The sequence below is a fragment of the Juglans microcarpa x Juglans regia genome, chromosome 6S (genome assembly GCF_004785595.1).
Source record: "Juglans microcarpa x Juglans regia isolate MS1-56 chromosome 6S, Jm3101_v1.0, whole genome shotgun sequence".
NCBI lineage: Eukaryota > Viridiplantae > Streptophyta > Magnoliopsida > Fagales > Juglandaceae > Juglans > Juglans microcarpa x Juglans regia.
Window position 1 is genome coordinate 793,589 of NC_054605.1, and position 17,560 is coordinate 811,148.

Below are 17,560 nucleotides of genomic sequence, written 5' to 3' on the forward strand. Positions count from 1 at the left end.
AACAGGTCAGCAAACTGGATAGCTGCTGCTTGGGGACCACACACCTTAAATACCATTCATTTCTGGTACTGTATAAACATTTCGCTTTGGCTTTTACTCAAAAAAATACAATCATGAGGATTTTTTATTTTATTTTTGGTATTCTGAAGAAATAGTGTACTTGCTTTTGTAGTTTAAATACTTCACATGCTTTTACCCTTCATATTAAAAGTTAATAACAATAAAAATAAATGAAAATAATATACTGTAGCTCATCGTTTTTTAAGATCTATAATGGATCGAATTTATAATGTGAATCGTATGAAATCTTTTAACTTTGGGAATTGGGTGATAATAACTGACCAGCAAAATAAAACTGCTGTTTTGGAATAATATCTCATCAATTGACATATCTTCGTACTATTAAATCAAATTCTATTAATTTTTCAATTTATTTTTATAAAAAAAATTTATAATTATTATCATAGTCTAACTCCAGATCCCACTTCCAATCGATTAACATCTATTTTTTTTTTTTTTTTTATCATATTAAAGATGATAAAACTTAACTAGAGGATGAAAGCTTAAGGATCCGTTTTGATGTTGGAACGTATTGAGATCAACTCAGTTCAGTCTAATTTTAATTTAAATCTAACATTTAAATGCTCATTTTTTAAATCACTAAATATCACTCAACTCAAATATCTTTACATATGATTCTATAATTTTTTTCAACTCAACACTTTTTATACACGGGACCCATAAGTTTTTTTAATTTTTTATAAATACATATAAATTCATCTTAACATCTAAACATATCTAAATTCATCTTAAATGAACTCTATAAAATTCATTTCACTATCTCTAATTCACTATTTTTCATAAAATACCATGTTGTTATGAAATCAAATTATTAAAAAATAATATATAAAAATTTATTTTTTTGTTATATTATCTTTCGATTATTTAGGTCTCGTTTGAATTTAAAATTCAGCTTAATTTATCTCATTTTATTATTATAATTTTCTTAAATTCTTACACAAAATATAATAAATAATTTAATTATTTAAAATTTTCAAATAATTTTTTAAATTATTATATAAAATATAATAAATAATTTAATTTATATTTTATTATTTAGAATTTATCTATAAATTATTTCTGAACCTAAACAATTCTTTCGTATTATCAGAACCCTGTCAGTTTCACATTACTTTTATTATATTAATAAAAATAAAAATCTCATCGGAAATAGTGAAACGTTACTTGAAGAACGGCGTGTCGCAAATTCGAACCTCTTTCCTCTTTATAAAAACCAAAATCATAGGTACAAAAAAGCCAAATCCCTTCCTAGTTTCCTTCTACAACGTTCCGCTTTTTCTCTGCCTTTCCCTGCTGCTCTAACTCCCAACCCCACCAGTCGTCACCACCTCATTTTCCTTCAGTTTACGGAGAAAAATCCCTCCGGAGAAACCCACTGAAGCACTCGTTCCATAAGAAAGAAAGACCTCAAGATGCTGTCCAGAGTAAACGGCGTCTGGATGGATGATAGAGAGGACCATGATCCTGCTTCGTGGGCCAGAACCACCAACGACGCTAACACCACCAACAGTTGCGGTGTGGCAGAGAAGAACGAGCACGACTTGGGTTCGCTCTCCACCTTCAAGTCCATGCTTGAAATCGAAGACGACTGGTATAATATGGCCAATAATACTCTCCAAAGCCACACTGATATCAGAGATTTAACTTTCTCTCCCAACCTTGCTGACCACCCAGACAATCTATTGCTAAACCCAGTGGACTCCTCCTCTTCTTGCTCTCCATCTTCCTCTGTTTTCACCAATCTCGACCCCTCTCAAGTGAATTACTTTTTGCCTCCCAAGCCCACTTTGTCCTCGCTAATTAACGGCCTCTCGAGCAATCCTTTAGAGAATGGATTTGATTTGGGATGCGAGGTTGGGTTTCTTGAAGCCCAAACTTCCAATGCTTCCACTCTGCTGAACAGGGGAGGTGGGGTTTTGAGCAACTTCTCCGATTTGAGCACCAATTCTCAGATTAATGCTCCCAGTATATGCTCGGGCTCCCAACTTCGTCTGCCAAGTTTTCCCGAAACAGGTGCTGGGTTCGTGGGGTTTAAGGGTTTCGATGGGGGTTCTGGGAATGCCCTGTTTATGAACAGGTCTAAGATTCTGAGACCCCTCGAGTCTTTCCCTTCAATGGGCGCGCAGCCCACTCTTTTCCAAAAGAGAGCGGCTCTAAGGAAAAACATAGCGGATAGTAGTGGCAATTTGTCGATTTCGACTTCGGTTGAGGGAGATAAGGGGAAGACAGAAACCCATGAACCGGGCGAGGGAAAGAGGAAACTGAGCAATGGGGATGATGTGGAAGATGCTAGTTTTGATGGCTCTGGTCTGAATTACGATTCGGATGAGTTCATGGAGAACGATAAGGCGGAGGGCAATGCCAAGAACACTGGCGGGAATAGCTCCAACGCCACTAGTACGGTTACCGGTGGAGGAGAGCAAAAGGGGAAGAAGAAGGGCCTCCCTGCTAAGAATTTGATGGCCGAGAGGCGCCGCCGGAAGAAGCTTAATGATAGATTATACTTGCTGAGGTCCGTGGTTCCCAAGATTAGCAAAGTAAGCGTTTTTTTTTTTGCTGTGTTTTTCTCGTGACTATAAGTATAATAAGTAAGTTGTTTATGTTGTAGTTTCTTATATGCAAATGCAATCATCAGTTTCTCTTTGTTTATTTATCAAAAAAAAAAAAAAGAAAAAAAGTTTCTCTTTGTTTGGATGTAAAAATGACCTTTGTTTTTAGGTTTGAATATGTAGCATCCTTTTCTTTTTTACGAGGTTCATTGAATTGAACATGGACCCTGCATTGTTCTGCATTTCTTCCCAATAATTTGTCGGACCACAATCTATTCTATCACGTAATGCGCCCAAGAGTGATAGGCAGTAACAAATATTATTTTTTATTAAAAATAATTTTATTCATTTGATGAACAGAAAAAGTAGAATAAAAAATAATTATATTCCTCTTTGATGTTCACTTGCTTCTGTCTTCCCTTTTGAGTCGCATTTTTCTTTATCTTGCCTCTCTCCAATCTGTTTGAATTTTATGTTAGAAATATTGTCATGGAATTTATATCCTTAGGAGGTTTTTTTATAGCCAGGTGAATTTAAAGTCGGGGTTAGCCATTTTTTTGGTTAGTGAGATGATCACTTCAGACAATCTCACTACTATTCACAAACTATTCATTACTTTTTTCTTACTATTCATTACCTTTTTACTACTTTTTCATTAAATTATCTTAGATCACCTCAACATCCAAACCTAGCCTTTAGTCTTATAGGAATAGACCCCATTTCAGAAATTCTTATATAGAAGGAATCTAGCTTCTGGATTTGAAAATTCACCATTTATAATGGAAAACAAAATATGTTGGCCAATAATACTAAATGGTTCATGTAATAATTAGCAACTGTATGTTTAAAGAGAAAGATCGATACAGTTGTAAGTATATTTAAATTCCAGTCCTTTCTCAAGTGCACTACCGGATTGAACCTTGCATCCAGTATGGTTGAAATTATAGTCAGATATTCCAGTGGTTGGAATGGAGAAAGTAAGTAGGCTCCCATAAAGATTAATTTGAATTGTAAGGTTTGATGGCATAACTTCATGAAGCAATTAATCAAATTTCGATCCAACTTGAATGAAAGACAGACTGTTACTGCTCGTTACATTGTCTGATATGATTTGCATTGACAGATGGATCGGGCTTCAATCCTTGGTGACGCAATCGATTACTTGAAAGAACTACTGCAAAGGATTAATGACCTCCATAACGAATTGGAGTCGACCACTCCTGGCTCTTCACTGACACCTACCACAAGCTTCCACCCTTTGACTCCCACTCCACCTGCCCTACCCAGCCATATCAAGGAAGAGCTTATTCCCAGCTCGTTGCCCAGCCCAAATAGCCAAGCTGCAAGGGTAAAAGCCTCTATATGTGATGAAAAATCTACTAGTATGGATTTTACTTTTAGTTAGTAACGCAGATGGGATGAATTCATTAATGTCTTTTTGTATTATGGTGTACTTACTTTCAGTAATACAGTTCTAGCTTTTCTGGGTACACAGGTGGAAGTTAGGTTACGAGAAGGAAGAGCTGTAAACATCCACATGTTTTGTGGGCGCAGGCCTGGTCTCTTGCTCTCCACTATGAGGGCTCTGGATAACCTTGGATTAGACATCCAACAAGCTGTCATAAGCTGTTTCAATGGCTTTGCTATGGATATATTCCGAGCTGAGGTAGAGTTCCTCTCTGTTCTTCGGCTGGCATTTAAAACCCAGATCCCTGAAATGCTAAAAAAAAATTTGATGCCATTCATTCAACTGGATCTTTCATATAATCTCCGGCTCTTGCAAATTGTATTCCATCCTTGCTGGATTCATCATTGAAAACAACTTGAAAATTGAAACTTTAAGATGATGATAATGGCTAACTTGCTCCCTATTTTGCAGCAATGCAAGGAAGGGCAGGACGTCCATCCTGAGCAAATCAAAGCAGTACTTTTGGACTCTGCCGGTGTCCATGGAATGATGTAGTTCGAAAGTTACGACTCAAGTTTAAGCAATTACTCTTGAATTAGTGAATTAGGAGGCTGGTAGTTAGTCCTCAATCACAACTGCATTTAACTGAAAATCTGTAGTCAACCTTTTATCGTCGTTGAAATAATTGCCCTATTTTTATCCCAATTATCAAATTTTCACCAAATATTTCTTTCTTTTTCTTACTTTGCTCATTTTCTCAGCTCCGTTTGAGGATTGGAAACATCAATATGCTTTACCATGAATTTGAACGCGTTAAAAGTTGGAAACATCCAGAAGTATTTGCCACCTCTCCCGCCCTTAGCGTGGACGCACTGCTCTCCTTTGGCTTGCCTGGCATTAACGTCTGGCCTTACTGCTAAGTGTTACCCAAGAAGCGAAACAGGCTCTTCCTATTTAGGTGAAAATATACTAAAATTTATGATTAAATTACTATATTAAAAATAAACTTAAAGTTTATGTAGTGTAGTATTTAAAAAAGCATAAATAAAAGAAAAAGCAAAAAGAAATGATTTGTTTAAATTTTCAACTCAATTAACCATCAGAATAGAACTTATGTTCTTTATATTTTAAATGAATTTTAATAGTGAACTCTAAAACTTGAAGGACAACTATTTGCCTTCAAAAGCTAACAAATCAAATATATTTTGGGCTCTACAATAAAGAAGTCATAAAGACTCAAAAAGTTTTGGAAAAAAAAGGTTTCATCAAGGAAAATAAAACCTTTAAAATATCCATAAGAAGAAGGAAAAAAAAAGAAGAAAAAAAGCCACAATTTCAGTATACCCAAATAAAAATAATTTAATACCATCCCATTCTTAATTTTTACTACATTTTTCAATTATTTAAATGAGTTGTCAGTTATAGAAAATGAAGATATTGTGACTCAGAAAAACTGTTTGAGAGAATATTTAGGAAATGGATGGCATGAAAGGAAAATAGACCAGGGGCCTTCTTACACAATTGATGGGTGATGAGAGGGCTGTGAATGGCCTTGAGTGATGGTTGTGTCAGCCTAAAATAATGAGCAAAACCAGCCCATGGTATTGCTGCCTAGAATTACCGTGTGAGACTTGGTGAGTGAGGTGGCTTTGACCTTTAAATCAAGTACAAGTTGGCACTATTTTGGGTAGAGTCTGGTCAGCCATGGATGGAGGAAAACTTCCTCCACAAGCCTTGCAAAAGTGGTCAAATCCGTGGGCCTTAATTGAGTGGTTTAGGGTTTAAAGTAGTTTTGGCTAGGATTTGGGTTGCTATTAAGCCCAAATCTAATTTTTATTGTCTGAACTTGATTGGTTGATAGCATGTGAAAGTGATTTAAACAAATGATTAAACACTAAGCTAGATACCGACCATTTAGGATTTGGAAACAAGTTTGAGGTTTCGGTTTCAATTAGATTTTTGAGATTTCAATTGGATTCCAAATATTAAGAGTTTTACTAAAGTTGAAACTCTATTTGATTTGGTACAAAATGGATGGCTGGATGGAATAGTATTTTGCTTAGGTGGCATGATCTCAACGCTTGATTTCCTTCACATTTAGGGTACAAATCGTTTATTAAAATTTGATTTTGAAGTCCTCGAAATAAATAAAACGCGTTTTTGAATAGGTGTTTCGTCCGAAAATTAGAAATGGTTTTATCACGCCATAAAATTCTAAATATTTCAACAAAACTAATGATATAAACCATATCCCATTCTGACACTTTTAGGTTTCTCAGATAATTAAAATCGCACTTATGGCACCCTAGTAAGTGACTACACTAATTATGCTAACAAACTAAAACTTATGGGATTGAGTCGATTCGTGAAAATTTTTTAGTTTTCACAAGGTTCCTAAAGCCTAAAAAAATTTATCCATTGAATTTCTGCGAGCTTGTTACATTGGCCACTCTAGCTCTTGTGCTGAGTTGTCGGTTACTTGCCCTTTACTTGCTCGGTGTGGAATGCCCATCCTTTTGGTCGCCTTGTTCGCTACTCGCCCAAGGTGATGCTTGTGTTGCTCACTTGCACTCCTCATCCCATGCCTTTGCTCACCACGATGTTTTCCTCACCCTTTGATTACTCACTCGGTATTACGACTCATTTGTTCCTTGTTTGCCTGACTGGAACTTTGCTCGCTTTATGCTTAAGTATCACTATTCTAATCTTCCCTCAATTGGGGTTGCCTATTTACGAGGAGTTCCTTCCTTTGAATAGGTATGGTCCTCACACAAACAAAAGGCTCGCATTCGAGGTTAGTGCCATGAACAGCAACAGGCGAGTATAGGGTGGCAAAATGCATTTTCGAAATTACCCTTACTTTCATACTTCTATGCACTTAGTTGGTCTTGTAATTAAATCATTTCTGTTGGCGCTATTGTCATTTTGCATAGATATCTTCTTCTAGATCTCTCCTTATTTTGTTCATATTTCTCTGTATTACAGAACTCTCTCTCTCTCTCTCTATATATATATATATATATATGCACAACCAAGCTTCGATTTGGAGCTATTGTGCGGCAATGCTCACTTATGAAGGAAGTTGACGATTGATATCACAACAATCCATCACCAATGCCCCTAATTTTCTCCACCAATAGCAAGAAGGTGGATCTCTCTCTCTCTCTCTCTCTCTCTCTCTACGCACATACAATGCCTTTCGCAATAGAGACCCATGGTCTTGTCGTTGTCGTTGGTCTATGCATCCTCAAGTTTCCTTGCCAAGCTACATGGAAGAGATTTTGGAAGTCTATAGATTGTTGATTGAAGAGCCAAGTAAGTAAATTGAGACCCACGGTGTTGTTATTGGTCTGGTTTTCTTATACTGATGATACCACCATGGGTTTGGGTCTCTTCCATGATCGGTTGCTTTATGGTTGTGAAGATTTTTGGTTGTCTACGGTTCTAAAGATTTCTAGTTGGATGGTTTGATTTTGTTGTATGGGTAAATTTAATTCGTTCCAATATATAGCAAAAGCATTTTAGCCCAACTTCGAAACTGTATTAAGGGCACTTTGGTCGGATCAGTATATTTAGTAGGGATATTTCAGTCCATGATGAGACCTGTAGAAAGGTAACCTGGGCTAAGACATCACATGAATTACTACAGGATAGGGTCTAAACTGATTGTTTTATTATAGATAAAGATACAAAGAAACCTGAAAATTGGCCTAAGTCTGGCTCGGTCCGCCCAAACTTCTCTATAGTCGGTTGGGTTGGGTTGGCTTTTTTGTTAGTTCTTCTGGTCTGAACTTGACTTGGGTTGGATTGGATTGCGCCTATGGGTTTAATTGGGCCTATGTTTTGGACACAATGAGAATTCAAGGAATGTTGTTTACTTGTCCAGTAGTTATACCTCTTTAACATAAGTTGCTTTATTCCTTGGACTTAAAATATGCGTATTTTCTTTTCCTCAAAATACCAATGATGATCTGATCTGATCGAGCAAACCAATTGATTCTTCAGATATAACTTGATTTGATTTGACACACTCACCAACATATATTATTCCATTAATTAATAACATATCTATAAATAAACTACTACACGCAAAGCTAATCCCTCCAAATTTCCTTGCCAAAGTATCAAACAACGCAAAAATAAGGTTGTCGTCTCAATTCGTGCCACGTCTTCTTACCTTAAGTGAGTAAGAATCCATGATTTCCTGATGATTTCACCCTTTCTCAGGTCCATTAAGGTTCTGGAGCCCATGCATGAACCCAGCAGCTAGGGAAAGAAAATACCTCACACTCACAAAAAACAATTAAAAAAAGAAAATAATGTATGTGGTGGTGAAGTTGACAAGAAGGCCAAAAAGATGAACCCATTCATCTCTTGAGTTGATATTTTTTTTTATTTTATATTTGTCTCTGCTCATACAATCCTTATCCTTTGAATTTTTTCCCCAAAACTTAAGAGGCCTTACGAGCTACAAGTCTACACCTCTCTCCTTTACATCCATTTCGTTAATAATCTTTGCCCCTCTCTCTCTCTCTCTCTCTCTCTCTCTAATTATTGGAGAATATATTATAAAGGAAGATTATTCAAAGCATTCTTTTAGATTCAAAAAATATTTTATTTTATTTAATTATTATAATTTTTTTAAAATTTCTACGTAAAATATAATAAATAATTTAACTTATTCTAATAATATTTTTTTAACTTTTATTTTTTTTTATCTAAAATCACCTCATCTCATCTTTAAATCCAAACTAGCCCTTAGCCACTACTTCACCTCATAATTAGAATAAAGATAAATCTTAAAATATTTAATGATTTTTAAAAATTAAAAAATAATTTTTACATGCAATTTTGCAAAATCTCCTTTAAAAACTGAAACACACATGCAATTTATATATAAAAAAACTCTTTTAGAATGAATTAAAGAAAAAACTATGTGAAATTTAGGCATTCTCAAACAATATTTAGTATTAATTTTAAGTTATAATTGAAACAAGATAGATATCCTACAGCCACTTGTAGAGAGCCAATAGAGACGTACAAGGTAAGGGTGAAATCGTCAGCACAAAGAATATGAAGGGACAGGATTGGAACACGATTCGCATTGACTTACAGATAAGGCTGGCGGCCCCACTACTTTATGCAGAATGCTTTGACCGCAAATTGTATTTGGATCGGACGATTCGGAACCGTCGCCTAAAGGGAGAAGCCGTGAGATTGGTGTGGCTCATTTAATGATTGGGTGGGAGAGGGGTGTATGAGAAATGGTGTAGCCTCGTTTATAAATTACTCCTCTATCATTCGTCTGTCCAATCCATCTATCCGTCTCTCCATCTTTCATCTCTCACTTTGGCCGACCATTTCCTCTCTGCCTGAACGAAAACCTTCAAGGTGTCTCTCTATTTTTCTCTTTGTTCCTCTTAAACTTTCATTTCTAGAACCTTGTTTTCACTTTTGAGGGTTTAGGTGGTGAGCGCTTATCAATCTGGTACTTGTTTCATTAGATATTAGGGTTTTCGGGGTTAATTCATCGGGTCTCTAATTTCCGAATTTCGGCTCATCTGTTTGATATGTAATAACTCGTGGATTGATGCGAGCTCTCTCTCTCTCTCTCTCTCTCTCTCTCTCTCTCTCTCTCTCTCTCTCTCTATCTGTGTGTATCTTTGTGTGTCATGGTTATGCTTATCCGTAATTTGTTAGCTGTGTAATTATCGTTTTATCGGTTATTATTTGAGCTTTGTTTTCTTCCTTCTCTTGTTGGTTGTCCTAGTTTTGGTGGATGCTTATTTTGTTGGGTTTTGATTTACTTGTATTTATAACTTGGTTTGGAGTTTCCGAAGTTCCTATGTATATTTATATATGTTTAGAGTGTCTTCGTGACCAAAAATTTGATTGTAAATCGACTATTCATTGCTTGGAATCTATTTTTGCGTCTTCTCAAGTATCGTTATCGGGAGCTGTTTCTTAGTTTCTGAGACACATGATCCGACGAATGCATGAACCTCATGAATAAAAGGTTCGATTTGGAATTTTTTTTTTGAGCTAGAAATGGGACTCCAACTACCTCGCATAATATGCAAGTCCATATGTGGTTATTGTCACCCAATTACCTCACTGGGTTCAATTGGCTGGAGATTGACTTGTCTGTAAAGCCGTTAGAGTCATATATTATTTATTGATCCTTAATTAATATGTTCATCTATACCCATCAAAAAACAATTAATATGTTCATCTATATTCTGAGAAAAAAAATGTCCCATCTATATCTCTCTATACAGTGTTGTTCTCTTTTTTTTTTTTTTTTTTTTATAATTTTTTTAGCACTACAATTTCTGCTACTCACAGTGTAACGTCAACTATGGTATTTTCCCTGTTCATTTCTGAATAATTGCTAGATTGAAAATCATGATTTAGATAGTTTGTTCCATATGTGTTTTAAATGCTTATGTTTACAGACACAGCAATTTGTCAAAAAGCACCTTCATTGGTAATTCTGAACTATGAAGTGTATATTTATTCCCATCTTGTTTTGTGAATAAATTGGCTGTTGGTTCATAATTTTGAGAACTCTGGTGTATGCTGGTAGGATGCTCTATATTTCTTCTTGAACGTTTCCTTTGAAGCTTGGAATTTTGAAATGTTGTTATTTTGTCCACTGCATGTGTTAGACTGACATATTAACTGATATGCAGGGTAATTGGTTGGCATCATGGCAAGGGTTTTGGTTCAGTCAGCTAATATTTCTGGTTTAGTTGCTAGCCCGAGATCTAGCCTATCTAAAGGATCTAGAAATGGAAAAGAAAAAAGGAGTGTCAGAATGATGTCTAGTTTACAAGCTCCGGGATTGAGATTGAGAAGCTTCTCAGGATTGCGAAGTCATAATGCTCTAGATACTATGGTGAGACCAAGGCTAGATTTTAACGCTGAGGTTAAATTTTTAATCAATTCTAGGCATGGAAGGGGTAGCAGATGTGTAGCTAGAGCAATGTTTGAGCGCTTCACGGAGAAAGCAATTAAAGTAATTATGCTTGCTCAAGAGGAGGCTAGACGGCTTGGTCATAACTTTGTGGGCACAGAGCAGATCTTGTTGGGTCTCATTGGTGAAGGAACGGGAATTGCTGCAAAGGTTCTTAAATCTATGGGAATCAATCTTAAAGATGCACGAGTAGAAGTGGAAAAGATAATTGGGAGGGGTAGTGGGTTTGTTGCTGTGGAGATTCCATTCACTCCTCGTGCGAAGCGTGTTTTGGAACTCTCGCTGGAGGAAGCACGCCAACTTGGTAGCTTTTTATTTTGTGCTTAATTCCTTTATTTTTTTTTAATAATTAATTCCTTTATTTCTTTTATAACAGCTTTAGACCTTGTGACGACGAACTGTGGGATGTTTTGTTTAGAACAGTTACTTTCAAGTTGTTATCTTCCTTTATCTTTTGCCCCCTGCTTTCATTTCCCCATTGAGCTATAACATGTGGTAGTTTTGGCAATTGATGTGGTTTTATGTGTCAACATGAATCTCAGCGAGTGAAGTGTTATTATTCAATTTGAAAAAGCCCAAACTTTTGCGGGAAGGTTTTTTGGGTAAAACCATAGCTCACGTTCATTTGCACTTCATGTTCCTGCTGGACTTGACAGGTGTTAGCTGTAGGAAGTATGGTTCAAATTTTTGTCTCATTAACATGAGTTATACCAAATAGATTGGTTGTTGTCTATCAATTTTTGGGTACTAATAGCTAGATTGTAGTTAGAATGTGATTGGAACCAACTTCCACTTTCTTGAATCAGTTTTCCAATGGGTTTCAGGGTTTGAAATGTATTTCTGTGATTAGTAAATACTGGCTTCGTAAGGATAATTTTAAGGTTTCTACTTATCCAAAAAAGAGATAATCTTAACGTTTCTGAAAAACCCAAGTTTCATGATCTTAGGCCATAACTATATTGGATCCGAGCACTTGCTTCTGGGGCTGCTTCGTGAGGGTGAGGGTGTAGCGGCTCGTGTTCTTGAAAACTTAGGTGCTGACCCAAGCAACATTCGCACCCAGGTAAGCACTGCATGTTCATCTTCATCAAACACATTTTTTTAATTTGTGAATTCCTTGATTTTATTTCTTGAAGAGAAATTAACTGTGAGAAAATTTTAATTGCAATGGGCAGGTCATTCGAATGGTTGGTGAAAGCACTGAAGCTGTTGGTGCTGGTGTTGGTGGAGGAAGCAGTGGCAATAAGATGCCAACACTGGAGGAGTATGGCACCAATCTGACTAAGCTTGCAGAGGAGGTAGTTTACCCAACTCTTTCAACTCCTTTGTGTATACATGTGTTCTATATATATATATATATACACACATATGTTTCATTTAAAGGCTTGTTTCTAATCTCTTTTTCTTGGTTTTACAGGGTAAATTGGATCCTGTTGTTGGAAGGCAGCAGCAAATAGAACGTGTGACCCAAATTTTGGGCCGGCGTACCAAAAACAATCCGTGTCTTATTGGAGAACCTGGAGTTGGTAAAACAGCAATTGCAGAGGGGCTTGCGCAAAGGATAGCCACCGGTGATGTTCCCGAAACGATAGAGGGGAAGAAGGTGAGTATACCTGTTAGGTTCTTAGATGGTTTGGTGCAACTAGCAAAGTAGTGCAACATGTTCATACAGAGAATATCAGTGTTATCCTGTACATGAAGAATCCTATCTGGAAAACCGTCTGTCATCTAATTTGTACATTTCTCTGCTTATAGATTTACCCGGTGACCAATCGGCGATGCATAAGTTTGTGAAGGAGGAAACTATGTAAATTGTAGATTGTGTATAGTGTTTTCATACAACATTTCATGAAATCGATGGGCTTGGACCTTACTTTTACATGGACACTAGATTCATTTCAAAATTTTTTGATACATTGGGTGGAACATTTTAAGAAGCTTTCTTTGCTTTTTGTTAGCTCTATATTGTGAAAAAATCTAATTATATATGTTCTCTTTTGTTGACCATAGGTGATAACCTTGGATATGGGTCTTCTTGTTGCTGGCACAAAATATCGTGGAGAGTTTGAGGAAAGATTAAAGAAGCTCATGGAGGAAATCAAACAAAGTGATGAGATAATACTCTTTATAGATGAGGTACACACTTTAATTGGAGCTGGAGCAGCGGAAGGAGCAATTGATGCGGCGAACATATTGAAACCAGCTTTGGCTAGAGGTGAACTGCAGGTGATCTTTTACCTAAAAGAGAATTTAATGAATGCATTTTTATATGAAGAAGAGTTCTCTGGTGCCTTCATATTATCTATTGCCAATACAACTATAAATTGGTGGTCACTGGGAGGTGCAAGCAGTTTGTAGGTTTGAGCTTCAGATTGATTGTATCCTATCTAATAGGTGGTGCCTATCTGGTGTCTATTTCTCTTGGTGTTATTCTTATAGGAATTTGTCTTGCTGTAGTGCTAGAGCCTTTGCCTTGTGTTGACCCTCGAGTTTGACATGACTAGTTTTGTTTGTTTATTTGACCTTTATGAGATTTGCGTTTCTTAACTGGTTTTAATTTCTGAACTGTCAGATTTTGTATTTCGTAGAGGAATATAATTTGTTTCCATACTACCGTTCTTGATGGGGCCAGTGACTGATCGTCACTGCTAAATGGGATTTTCTATCTAGATTATCTATTTTTGTTTGTTTGATTATGCAAAAGGTGCAAATGAAGTCACATGCTTCAAATATCACTGGAGATTTAACTGTAGTCAGATTGAACTAGCTTTGCTTTGCCTTTGTCGTGAGTTTCTATCTTTGTTAGGATTTTGCATTCTGGCCCATTATCAATGATTGCAAATGTTGGAATTGAAGTATACCGAACTTTGATTGTTAAGAAGATTTAGTAAAAAGTGGATTGGTACAATGTGCTTCCTTTAATGTCTATTAGTATGTCCAGATTAGCTTTTACGAATGCATATATCTTTGATATGCAGTGGAAAGTCTCAATTGTCAGTTTCATCTCTTTTGGTGCAGTGTATTGGAGCCACAACACTTGATGAATATAGAAAGCACATTGAGAAGGACCCAGCATTGGAAAGACGATTCCAGCCAGTAAAAGTACCCGAACCAACTGTGGATGAAACCATACAGATTTTGAAGGGGCTTCGGGAGCGGTATGAGATTCATCACAAGCTCCGCTATACGGATGAAGCTCTTGTTTCTGCTGCACAGCTGTCGTACCAATACATCAGGTTTGTGGTTTTTTAAATGATTCCATTTTTTCATACTTATCACTGGGAACCTTATCTAAATATATATATATATATATATATATATATTGTTGTGATATTTGATGTAAAGATTTTCATATGTTAATTTTGGACACCAGTTGATGAGTCTTCAAAAGAAATTGAAGAGTAATTATTTAAACCAGTACATATCTGGGTTGGCATTAAAGTATTTTATTTCTGGAATTTCTCCATCCAATGTGCTTGGTAGACAGCTTTTCTGCTGGACTTCATACTTCTAGCATTTGAACCGCAATTGCTCCTGCCTTATTCTACTTTTTTTTTTTTGTTTTCAGAAATTAAAACAATTATAAAAAATATGCTTTCTTTATGATTGATTTGGTGTAGTCACAAGGTATTGAGCAAACTCAATTCTATTTTATAGCGTTAAATACTAAAATAGTTCATGTGGTTTGCCTCTAGACAGATTAGTTCCCAAGTTTTAATTTTAAAATCTATATTCCTTGTACTTTCAATTTTGATAAAATTAGTTATTGTATTTTAAAAATACAAAAATAAAATAATAAAATAATAAAATAATTTAATCATTTATCAGTTTTAGAATTTAGTTAATTTAAAAATTTAAGAAAAAAAGTATAAAAAAAACTCCATAGGTATCGGAAAATGACTTTCTTTAAACAAGAATACAACTCATAAGAAAAACATAGTTATTTATTTTACATTGAAACTTTTTCTTACTCCGTGTTCTAACAGTTTCTTATAAAAAAAATTTAAGTTTAAATTTAGTTTTAGTTTTTTTTTTAGTTTTAATGAATTTTTAGGTTTTATATTATTACTGTGTTTTTCTTAATTTTTAAAATATGAAGCACGCGCCAAATATTTATTGGTGCTGATATGTTTTTTTTTTTCTTTCTTTCTTTCTTTCTTTCTTTTTTTTTTTTTTTTTTTTTCTTTTTAATGTGGAAGTGTTCTACATAATTCAGGACAGCAATTTCTCAAAAGTTTGGGTTGTACCTGTCTAACGTTAACATTGCTGCTGGTTACTTTTCTCTTCCATTTTAGTTATTAGTTTTAACATATTATTCTGTACATTTCAGCGATCGTTTTCTGCCTGATAAGGCAATTGACTTGATTGATGAAGCTGGTTCTCGGGTTCGTCTTCGTCATGCACAGGTATTATCCCTATGTCGGTTCAGGCACCATCCATCCCGTCTTTCTTTCATTCTTTGTTTTGATGGGGAATTTGATATGCCCTTACAGCTACCTGAAGAAGCTAGAGAGCTTGAGAAAGAGCTCAGGCAGATTACGAAGGAGAAGAATGAAGCTGTTCGCAGTCAAGACTTTGAGAAGGTACAAAGTGATCTATGTGGTTTAGTATGGTCGCATTGTTTTGTGTGCTTCAGTGTTTAGAGGACTGCACATATTGCAACTGGTTTTGCTGAAGGTGGTAAACCATATTGAAAATGTAACCATAATTATTTGTTGAGAAACAAAATTATATCAGGATTGTGAGCATAGTGAATGTCTCAGTTTCTGAATGGTGGAATTGTATTTTCTTGTAAGTGATCGTCACACTAAGGAATGTTTGAGATATTTAATTCAAAAAGCCTGCCATGTTTCATGGGATTACCTTGGCTGACAGTACATAAAATTTTGAACAGGCTGGAGAGTTACGCGATAGAGAAATGGACCTTAAAGCACAGATATCAACTCTTGTGGACAAGGGTAAGGAAATGACTAAGGCAGAGAGTGAGGCTGGGGATGCAGGTCCTATTGTGACTGAGGTGGATATTCAACATATTGTCTCTTCTTGGACTGGCATTCCTGTTGAGAAAGTGTCCACAGACGAATCTGATCGCCTCCTCAAAATGGAAGAGACACTTCATAAGCGGGTCATTGGTCAGGATGAAGCAGTCAAAGCCATAAGCCGTGCTATTCGACGAGCCCGTGTTGGGCTCAAGAATCCCAACCGTCCAATTGCCAGCTTCATCTTTTCAGGTCCAACTGGTGTAGGGAAGTCCGAACTTGCAAAAGCATTGGCTGCTTACTACTTTGGCTCTGAAGAAGCCATGATTAGGCTTGATATGAGTGAATTTATGGAAAGACACACGGTTTCCAAGCTAATTGGTTCACCCCCTGGTTATGTTGGTTATACAGAAGGGGCCAGCTGACCGAGGCTGTTCGGCGCCGCCCTTACACTGTGGTACTCTTTGATGAGATTGAGAAGGCCCATCCTGATGTATTCAACATGATGCTCCAAATTCTTGAGGATGGAAGGTTGACAGATAGCAAGGGCAGAACGGTGGACTTCAAGAATACTCTTCTGATAATGACATCCAATGTGGGAAGCAGTGTAATTGAGAAAGGAGGCCGCCGAATAGGATTTGATCTTGATTATGATGAGAAAGATAGCAGTTACAATCGAATTAAGAGCTTGGTAACTGAGGAGCTGAAGCAATATTTCAGGCCTGAATTTTTGAACAGATTGGATGAGATGATCGTCTTTAGGCAGCTCACAAAGCTCGAGGTGAAGGATATAGCCGATATTATGCTGAAAGAGGTCTTTGATAGGCTGAAGGTCAAAGAGATAGAGCTTCAAGTGACAGAGAGGTTCAGAGATAGAGTGGTTGAGGAAGGGTATAACCCAAGCTATGGGGCAAGGCCTCTGAGAAGAGCCATAATGCGACTTCTGGAGGACAGCATGGCAGAGAAGATGCTTGCAAGGGAGATCAAAGAGGGTGATTCAGTTATCGTAGATGTCGACTCTGATGGCAATGTGACGGTGCTCAACGGTAGTAGTGGTGCTCCGGAATCCTTAGGAGAGGCTCTTCCTGTGTAAAGTAGCCCTAATTTATTTAGTAAAACCTTTGCCATTATGTTGTCTGTACCCTTGCTTTGAATTTTAGTTGTAGGATGTTCTCTTAATGGGACTACCTGAAAGGGGAACAGTAAGCCGTGGTTAAATTGCTGCCTGTTTTCTAGGCTCTAGGAGTTACGCTTCAAAAAGCATATGCATACATAGTTCCATTCATAATAGGTTGTAAGGTGTTGGTACTTTCTGGTATTGTTTTTACAATTTTATCTGAATATCATAACCGTAATGATTTTTTTTGATCTTCTATCGACAGATGTCTGCTATATTGGACCGGATTTATTTTTATTTTTATTTTATGTGTGTTGTACGAGTATTTGGTCAACGAAATATATTTCTTTTTCCAATTCCTTTTGCCTGCTAGTTTTAAATTAAACAAAACAGGTGCAAATAACCAATTACATGCAAGATGTTCTTCCACGGTTTTCTTCCCACAGATAG

At 36.3% G+C, this 17,560-nt stretch overlaps 2 protein-coding genes across 2 annotated transcripts; both read left to right on the forward strand.

Annotated features, from left to right (window-relative positions):
• Positions 1 to 1,310: 1,310 nt before the first annotated feature.
• LOC121237334 (transcription factor ICE1-like) lies at positions 1,311 to 4,736 on the forward strand. Its single transcript, XM_041134032.1, has 4 exons — positions 1,311 to 2,618; positions 3,754 to 3,978; positions 4,126 to 4,296; positions 4,510 to 4,736. The coding sequence occupies exons 1-4, from the start codon at positions 1,494 to 1,496 to the stop codon at positions 4,591 to 4,593; spliced, it is 1,605 nt and encodes a 534-aa protein (XP_040989966.1). The 5' UTR covers positions 1,311 to 1,493; the 3' UTR covers positions 4,594 to 4,736.
• Positions 4,737 to 9,316: 4,580 nt separating this feature from the next.
• On the forward strand, positions 9,317 to 17,359 carry LOC121236424 (chaperone protein ClpC, chloroplastic-like). The gene is given in 11 exon segments (XM_041132849.1): positions 9,317 to 9,429; positions 10,736 to 11,318; positions 11,962 to 12,077; positions 12,190 to 12,312; positions 12,432 to 12,617; positions 13,025 to 13,240; positions 14,033 to 14,250; positions 15,345 to 15,420; positions 15,508 to 15,597; positions 15,909 to 16,404; positions 16,407 to 17,359. Coding segments are annotated over 10 exon segments (2,772 nt in total). The 5' UTR covers positions 9,317 to 9,429; positions 10,736 to 10,747; the 3' UTR covers positions 17,087 to 17,359.
• The last annotated feature ends 201 nt before the right edge of the window (positions 17,360 to 17,560 follow it).

What these genes read in the sequence shown, in the direction of transcription:
- LOC121237334 (XM_041134032.1), top strand. Translation starts at nt 1,494, where the DNA reads ATGCTGTCCAGAGTAAACGGCGTCTGGATGGATGATAGAGAGGACCAT. An exon ending in TGGTTCCCAAGATTAGCAAA is followed by an intron (nt 2,619 to 3,753) that starts GTAAGCGTTTTT and finishes TTGCATTGACAG; the next exon opens with ATGGATCGGGCTTCAATCCT. An exon ending in CAAATAGCCAAGCTGCAAGG is followed by an intron (nt 3,979 to 4,125) that starts GTAAAAGCCTCT and finishes CTGGGTACACAG; the next exon opens with GTGGAAGTTAGGTTACGAGA.